This window comes from Periophthalmus magnuspinnatus, chromosome 11, assembly GCF_009829125.3.
Source record: "Periophthalmus magnuspinnatus isolate fPerMag1 chromosome 11, fPerMag1.2.pri, whole genome shotgun sequence".
Classification (NCBI taxonomy): domain Eukaryota; kingdom Metazoa; phylum Chordata; class Actinopteri; order Gobiiformes; family Gobiidae; genus Periophthalmus; species Periophthalmus magnuspinnatus.
Window position 1 is genome coordinate 18454008 of NC_047136.2, and position 9671 is coordinate 18463678.

At 38.8% G+C, this 9671-nt stretch overlaps 1 protein-coding gene across 2 annotated transcripts in view; it reads right to left on the reverse strand.

Annotated features, from left to right (window-relative positions):
- The window catches only part of glcci1a (glucocorticoid induced 1a), a 52103-nt gene extending 42927 nt beyond the window's left edge, over positions 1-9176 (reverse strand). For both annotated transcript variants that reach the window (XM_033975597.2, XM_033975596.2), the window contains exon 1: positions 8460-9176. In XM_033975597.2, the coding sequence (XP_033831488.1) occupies positions 8460-8832 (373 nt within the window). In that variant the 5' untranslated portion in view covers positions 8833-9176. The remainder of the gene's footprint in view (positions 1-8459) is intronic.
- Positions 9177-9671: the final 495 nt, after the last annotated feature.

Consider the following 9671-nt stretch of genomic DNA (forward strand, 5'->3'; position numbering starts at 1 on the left):
ATTTGTGTATGTTTGAGCAATCTTTAATCACTTATTTTCAGGAGGCCATAATGCCGATTAACCCCCGTATTCACAGCCACCGGCATACGCCCACTGCTCTGTACGTACCTCGTTCTCCAATTTTATTTTCTTAAACCTTGATAAATGTAGGATTCTGGAGCACTACGTAGTTATTTTGATGCAAATGAAAAAAAATCTGGCGACGTCAGCCCCCATTGGGCATCGCAGTGTTTTAACGTGGAAATCAGCAGACTTGTTTCTTTTATTAAGTCATTTTAGATTAATATTGAGATTTAAAATGTACAAATCATAACATAATCATCCACGGGTGCCATAGATTATAACTATATAGCAGGCTGAAGCACACCATGTCTTCTTTAAAATATTTTAAAAAGTCAAGTCATGATATTGTTGATTCCCAAGTTAGCTAGTTTGAGGTCTGCTTTGTCCTCCATCTTTTGAAGTTAGTGGATCATTATATTTAAAAAGATTCATTTGTAAACTTGCAGTACAATATTTCAAAATTACAGTTGTTGCAACATTATATTATAAAATGTCAAATGATTTTCTCATATGGTGCTGCCCAGATGTGATTTAGCATAGGCTACTTACAACAGCAACTTTGATCGTCTACCATGGTTTTAACTGCTGTAATAAAATGCTCACACCTCGCAAAAGCACACAGAATGCTGCTATAATAACTAAATTGAGACTTGGAGATAAAATGGCCCTGATGCCAGCTGCAGAATCGCTTAGAGCAGAGTCGAGTTAAAAGCACCCTGTCTGAGGCGGGCGGTGTGGGAGAGGGTCGAATGGGCCCATTACTACATCTGAGTCACTGCTACACAAAGCATTGATTTACACTGGAAAACCTGGAGACCACACCACCAAGACCAAAAATATAAACCCAACAAGATATGGAGGGCTATAGTTGCGTTGCTACTTGTGGTTTAGATGGAACTACAACAGATCATATGTGCTCTTAAACAAGTCACTCACACATAAAATTTGCAAACTAGCTAGCATTAGCCAACAGGTTAGTTAGTCACTCTCACTTTTTAGTTGAAAATCAAAGACCTAAACAGGACCATGAATGCTCGCATTGATCACAGGCTCCTGAAAATGTGCACATTGTGTCACCATGGTGACTGCTGAACATTCCACCATTTCAATACATGTAGAAAACCTTGTGTGATGTCACAAATATCAATACACAATCCAAACACAAACGATGCCTAACAAAGATGGAAGAATTATTAAATCAACAATTCCTGATTTTCATATATTTTTTTACTTTAATCGTAAATATTCTCTATTTAAAAACCTTCAGTCACCATATTTCAACATTTATTTGGGTGATTGCATATTTAAAAAGTCTCAATATACAATAGAAACAGACTAACTACTAAAAAAACTACTAAAATAAAAAGTGTTTATAAACTTTTGCGGTGAATAATTAGGATGCTTAGAATGCATTAGGTGAGTGAGGAATAATTGGCCTATTTCAGTTTCAAATGAAATTGTTCTGTTTTTCATGTTCAAGCCAAAATCAGCTTTTTTCATGAATTAAAGGAGACTTATTATGTACAATTTACATTTATGAGTTTTTAACCATGCTATAAACATGCCCTCATCATTAGCTTACCCAGAGTTGTATTTCAGTAGATGAATGCATGTTGAGTAATCCTGCATTTGAGGCTTGAGTGCTCAGAAAATGTCTGTTTTCCCCTACCCCCAATCTTCGCCCACTTCTCTGCACTTGCGATTATTCAAATCAGGTCAGGTCAAACACGTAAGGTTCAAAAATGTCACGTAGCTATATTTCAACAATAAAAAATGAAAATTTGTTGCTCACTACATGAAGAGATTAGGTTTAACAACTTCTGCAGTTTTAACATGAAGTCAATGGACCCGTTTCTGTATATAAATGTTGTAGATTAAAATGTAAAATGTAAAATAAGGATCTACATCTGTTACAACCTGAAAAGTTGGCAATCTCAAAACAAGCTGAAGCTGTAGTTTTCAAGTTAATAGCTACCTTTAATCTTTAGTTCAGTGGACGGCATTTAAAAACCCAGTGGAGCACTTCCTGTATTACCACATGACATCAAAAGGTGGAGTATTTTCACTTTGAGAGAAGACCTCAGCCTACATTTGCAGGGTTTGTGTGTTAAACATGTGTGAATGAAACAAAACACCAGGTATGTTTTTGATGAGGAAACAACACAATTACATGGATCATAAAACTGTGCAATACAGGCCCTTTAAATCAGAAAATGTGAAATGATATGGTCTCATTAAAGTGTCCACTATAGCACTGGTCCTGCAAAGGTAAGGCTATAGTGCTCAGAGCTCCATTTTAACTACAAAAACGATGTTGCTAATAATTTGCCTATTCAAAAACATTGCTGACATTTCCATTATGTTTTGCCAATGATGAACTTTTGAATGAAAATTCTTAAACTTTAAAACCCCTAGTCAGACTAAAAAATTAGATAAATTTGTTAATTAAAAAGTTTTGTAAAATGCCAAATCAGGCCTGAAGGACACCAAAACCACAAAATTGAGAAGCTAAGTTGGCAAAGACCTTTCTGCAAATGATCAGATCAAATTTGTGTTGAATCTGGGTTGGATTTGTGCAACTAGAACAATTTTTCTAATGTCAGATTTGGTGTACCACAGCTAGGTACTCCTGACACAGATACACAGGGTGCTCAGAATGCATAAGGTAAGTGAGCAATAATTTTGGAAGCCGTTTAAAAAGAACTACCGGTAGTTCCGTTTTTCACATTTTAAAGACAGTAAAAATTAGGTACAACGCCTTTAAAACTCCCCAGCTACAGAAGGTGAGGCGACGTGTGAAGATTGCAGAAGACTGCTGGAGCTCACAGTCTATTGATAAGAGTGGTGTTAGAAGTTCTAACGCCTGACCCATAGGGAGCAGTGCACAAAGGCTTTGGTGAGGCTCAGTGATTAGCCTGGGCCATGCTGCACCTGTGTGAGTGAGGCGAGGCAGCCATCGCAGTCTGTTCAAAGCAGCTAGCATGTATAGTTATAGGCTCATATTGACATATGGATATTGGGCGACAGTGGCTCAGTGGTTAGTGTTGGTCCCCCAACCCGAAGGTCGGAGGATCGAGTCCCGCTCGGACCAAGTTCTGTCGTTGTGTCCTTAGGCAAGACACTTTACCCACATTGCCTAGTATGACAGTGGTGTGTGCGTGAATGATAGGTGGTGGTTGGAGGGGCCGATGGCGCAGATTGGCAGCCTTGCTTCTGTCAGTCTCCCCAGTGGCTACAATAGTAGCTTACCATCACCAAGTGTGGAAATGAATAATGACTATAGTGTAGCGCTTTGAGAGGCTTTGACAAGCCTGTAAAGTGCATTACAAGTGTAAGGAATTATTATTCTCAGTTGCCTTTGTGTCAAAGGTCTCAGTGCAGTTTAACAGGACTGGTGAGGTCAGCGGATCATCTGCCAGAGCAGTTTGGGGAGAGGAACAGCCCTCTGGACAAAAGTGTCCCTTTGTGTACTGCAGCATCACAGCCAGTGTCCAGAGGGAGCCAGGTGAATACAACAGGAAAGCCTCACTCTCACTCAGCTCTTATTTCCTCTGGAAGCTCTGAGTATTTCCTCTGGAAGGTCTTCTGCCACATTTGCTGCCACATTTGGTGCAAAAAGCCTGGAGCATCTCAGAGGTTTATAGGTAGCTACTTAACTAGTTTGCACAGTTTACACTGAAACAAGAAAAACACATTTTACACAATCCAACAGTCCCTTATTTGTGTCCTTTGAACTACACATGCTGCACTTGTTGGTTAGTTGGTTAAAATCACTTATGATGTTAAAAACTGAGCTCAAAAACCAAAAAGTAAAATAAAACTGCTCAATATGCCAAGAGCAGTCAACCACTCTGCTACCATGGGAATATAAGTACTTGACTAGAGCATTTTATGCGGGGGAACTGTATTCCTAAAAAATAAGTGAAATTTGTTAATTCCGTTATATTCATTTTGATATTACAAAGCAAAAATATCAAAGTAAATTTTGATAACATGGAAAATGCTTGACATACAATGCCAATTTGATACCACAAATAATAAATGCTATTTTATGGACTATAGATTTAAGTTTTAACACAAAAAGCTTTCTAGGGTTGTTAAAAGTATTGCAAATCAGATACTAATCAATACTAAAACTAGTATCAAAACTAGATACTAATTTGAGCAGATATCAATACAACAAAAAAGTCACATTCACAGGACAAAAATGAACCTTTTGAAATAGTTTTAGAATGATCTTGAGCTGTATCAGAACAAGCATACAAGCACAGACTACTATACACCCATGGACCACTATGAAACCTACCTGCACTATATTTTTTCTTACTGTGGTCAGCAATTAGTATTACAATAATTTTCTGTAATGTATTCTGATTATGAACATTTGTCAAAATAGAAAAAGAAAAGTCACAAATATGAACCTCATGAATTATGAAGCTAGTGCTATTATACAATTTCTATTCATATATCTCAGGAGTTATTTGAGCAAGAATTGTCATTTCATCTCACATAGTAATATCTTCATGTTCACTACACAGAAACATCATGGTCTATGCAGTTCCCCTTGTTTTGTTTTTTTTTTTGGTTTTTTTTCAGATATGTACAACTGACATATCTGTGTCAATGAGAAGATTGACTGATTTTGATATTGCAACCATCAGTTGCTGTTACAATTATTAGTTGTAATAGAATTGTTTTATAAAGAGCGAAAGTAGTGGGTTTAGAGGAAAAAGCCAAAGCCATAGGATAGAGCACAGGCAGCCACCCAACTGTAAAACTGTGCCAGATGAATAGTATAAAATACACCACAGTTTCAGACATATTGTGCTTGTGTCTGCTATATATTTATAATCTAATGACACCCGCAGATCATTATATTATAATTTGGACATTTTAAATCCCAATAATAATCTAAAATTACTTAATAAAAGAGACAAGTCCACTGACTTCCACGTTAGAAAACTGTGGTGCCCAGTGGGTACTGACATCGCAACAAAGAGCCCTGCAGCTGTAGACACCTCCAATGGATAGATGCAAATTACGCTACCGACAAGCCGAATTTTGTTTCATTTGTACCAAAATGACTACGCAGCACTAACGAATCCTACGTGTATCACCAATTAAGAGAATAAAATTAGAGAACAAATTAAGTACAAAGCAATGGGCATATACCGATGAGTGTGAAAACTGGGGTGGATCAGCAATTTGGCTTCTTGAAAATATGCAAATAAAGATTGCTCAAACATGTATGAATCACTTCAAAAACAACTTCAAAAACAACTTCAGGTGAATAAATGGTGAGGGAAAACAACTATAACATGGTTAAAAGCTCTGAAGTCGATTTTGCATAATAGGTGCACTTTAAGCTCTTTTAAACTAGTTTAGCTGGAGCAGATTTCTGGAATCAACTAATTCAAAGTTTAAATAAGCAAAACGTTGTGCAACAGGTACAAGGCATTCTCCAGAAAACAATAACATCTAAATATGAAACTTTGATCAAAATATATTCATCCATTGACATCTGCCGCCTGTGGTTAGCATGGTTACAGCTAACCAGCCCATTCTGTAACAGCAGTTGCATAAGATTTACTCTAGTTAACACACTGTCATTGTGTAGAGCCGGTTTAGCATTGCACGCATAGGTGCTAATTATGAGTACATTACATTACAACATTATAGATGTGAACTACACCTATAGCTATTGACGAAGAGCCACTCCACTAAAACTAACCTCATGTTTTATCAACCACAAAGATCCAACCACATATCTTGCACTTTGATGCTTATCACACAAGTTTCTAAAAACAGCTGCCTGTCTGTGCACAAACAATATTTTGAAAAGAATGAACTTTGTGGTAGGCTTGTAGGCCTTTAATCACTTAGCCAATTAATTGGTAAATGGTGTCTTAGTCGACCAAAATTTGTATTAGTCAACTAATCATTTTATGTAGATTGTAAGAATTTGAATCGGACAACAGCAGAAAGGAGAAGTTAGTGAGTCAGCTGAAGATTTTGTATTTTTTGGTGTTTATATGTATAAAGGCAGACTATAGGGCCTACATTGCACTATTTGTGATCTATGTTATATAATGTGGTTTCCTCATCAAAAACATACCTGTAGTCGTGTCTTGTTTCATTCACACATGTTTAACATACAAACCCTGCATATTCAGAGTTCTTCTCTCAAACAGAAAACACTCTGTTCCACCTTGTGATGTGACGTAGTAATGCAGGAAGCGCTCCACTGTGTTTTTAAACTTCTTACACCTTCACTAGAATCATATGGATAATTTTAGCTCTGGAATTACCCATCTCTACTGAACAAAAAGTAAAAAGGTTGCTGTTAACTTGAAAACTACCACTTCATGGTGGAACATAGCATTTTGAGGTTTGGAGATGTAGACAGACTGATAATGCAGGATTACTCAAACATGTGTGAATGAAACAAAACACAACTCCAGGTATGTTTTTGATGAGGTAACAATATTATAACATGGCTTAATTCAAGTTGAATTTATCTTTAGATAAATACATTGTTCCCTAGTATTTTTTTCTACTAAAATGTATTTTTGCATGGATTCCGCCTGCGTAGACTTGTGAGTGCAGTTTGGGTCAGATACAGAGAGATACGAAATAGTTTTAAGAACTTTTGCCACACCCCCTATTTAGTCAACTAATCGATCGGCAGGACATGTCTTTAGTCGACCAAGGATTTCTTTAGTTGACTACGGCCCTACTGCATGGGGAGCAAAGGTGTCTAGATCCAGGACGTTTTACTAACATTTCACTGTCAAAATTGGGTTAGTACTGTTCAGGGAGTTCAAAGTAGGCTATGAGCATTAACTGGCGCCTGTTAGAAGATACGGGCTACACTGTACAGTGAAAAGGGAAAAAGATGCTATACCTGTTGTCATACCTATTTATCTGCACCATCTGTCAGTCTGTTACTGTAGACAATAATGGCTGCAGTCTCACATTCCACTCTCACTCCTCTGCTTTAGATGATAGAAATTAAACTTAGTCTTAATGGCTGTCTGGCAAAGATTCAGGCCTGCTTTGCGATGTTGGCACCTCAAAAGAAAGAGAAAAAAAACACTACTTTGGACACAGCCGGGAGCATCTAATATTGAAAAGACAGAGCGTGAAGTGGTGCGGCTCGCCTATCGGGTGACAGAACACCCTTACCACATCACAGCTAACACCTCAGTACAGCCGTGGTGCAGTTATGACACTTGCTGTGAGCGGTCTCCATGGCATTGATATTTAATGCCCAGACATTGTTATGGGTGCCAATGGGGCAGCTAGGTTTATTACAATTTTGCTTTCACTCGCAAAGGTTGGCCTGCATGCTTACCTCACTGTGTTTATGTCTCAAATGCTACCAGGCCTCAGTGCTGCTACAGATGCCACAAATCTAGCAGTCCAGGGCATATTTTCTCACTTCTGTCAAGAAAAACTGCAATATTGTGAAGGTAGTATTTCATGTAGTGATGCATAGCAGTGGTCATTCATTCTTTCATGCAATTTGATGTGCCTTGTTTATCATCGACACTAGCTGCATCATCCCTCCACAAGCATCCATAACATGACTCTTTGAAATAGCAGTCGTAATGACATCCAAGTGCAGTAATGTGTATAGCAATAAAATATAAGCCTTAAAAAAATATATCGTGGTTATATTGTAATTCGTAATGTTTTTAATATGAAGCTGAAACCGGGATTAACAGAAGAGTGCTCCTGGTTAATACAGCGCTCGTAAATCTGCTGTTGTTTGTTTACCGTCAGCCATTTGAGCTTTAATGTGTTATGACCCAATTATAAAGCTAGCCAACTAGCTTAGCAGCCAGCCTCGCGTTGGAGTAAACGAAACCAGCAGCTATGTTCAAGCTAGCAATGGAAAACCTAGCATTTTAAGACTGTCGATCAAGCTTTCTCAATTACATGGCTGCTCCTTTATAACCCAAAGGTGTACACCACAGTGAAACCAAGGTTTACCATTCGGCATTAGTTAAAATAAAAAATATGACTAATTTTGAATGAAAATGTCCTCTGTAATGCAGCGTCGCCCATCATTTTTACAGCTTTTTCTTTCCAAAACACAACGTGGCGCTAGAATACGGGGCACAGGTATTACTATAAAACTCATAAAATTACGAATCGGAGTTCATGCTTAGTTCGATATAGTTCACCCGAACCCTAAATGACAATAAGATAAATCATTAAAGTAGCATTGTTATCATAATGGCGTGCGATAATAATAGTGATAAACGTTAAAAGCATGTTTTTGAAGGCGAGTTTGGTGTGACATTCACTTCTATGTAAACTGAAGACCGCCTAGCTTAGCACACAGCTACGCATATCATCGATGATGGATGCGTGTTCAGACATTTATTTACCTTTGACTGACGGCGAAGACGAGGGGCCCTCTGGTGAGCTCGTCCTGTCCGGCGGAGAGAGCCTGTGCCAGGGGACCAGCCTGCCGTCCGAGGCGCTTCCACCCGGGTGAGCGGGACTGGAGCAGCGGGACGTCGTCGGTACTGTGTGGCTCTTGGCTGCTACTGAGGAGGAGGAGGAGGAGGAAACGGAGCGGGTTGGGCTGAGCTGGTTTCCACTCAGGAGCTGGTACGGCACCGTGGCACGGATAGGCTGGCACCGGGCCGTGCCAGGGTTAGTGATGCAGGAAGAGGAGGCTGGGGGCGAGCCGCCGGGTCTCACTCGCGGAGGAGATGAGGGGTCCACTGCTGCCGAGGATGCGCTCGCCGCGGACATTCTTCTACTTTACTTGAACAACTTTATATAAGAGCATTAGTGGTACTGTACACTGACACTGACAAGTCCAGATGAAGCACGAAAGCACTTACTTAACCACACGCACATATTGCCAAACCTACCAGACGAAAGTTGCCAAAGTTTTCCATGACCAGCCTACTTAGAGCTATAAGTATAACAGTCAGTGGACGTGTAAATCAGAGCTCAGAAACTCGTGTCTTTGGTCTGACTAAACAAAAAATAATCTATAACCAGGTAGAATTCAGGTTAATCTAACTTTTTTAACGAAAATAATGCGCAATTGCCAAGAGAACTGTGTTGTCAAAAACATCCGTGGTTGCCTCAGAGGCGGGTGGACCACACTTTTACGAGGACCTTCTGATTGGCTCTGGTCACTTCCTGTGGGAGGCATGGGCTGAGGTGCACAACTGTGCAAAACATGGAGGAGTGTAGGGACAGATTATTAGGCATAAAAGAAGGATCACAAATAATGAAGAAAAGCTGTTGTTGATCATAAAATCAAATTGACTCCTTCATGTATTATATAACATTTATGTTGCTGGTTTTGCAGCTAATTATATGGGTCCCCAAATGAGTTTTGGAAGTTGGAACATGATGGAAAAAACTATTAAAAAATAAAAATAAAAATTCATTGCAGGACTTAATATAAATGCTGTGGTGGTTGACATATGAAAATAATCAGCTAAATTACAAATTTTGGTTAACTGAAAGTGTTACCTTCAAAATTTAGTAGGACTGATTTTGTAAATATCTAGTCACATAATGACAACACATGAAAAGAAAATACACTTAGTGTTTTCAGAGACAAAATCAGTTTT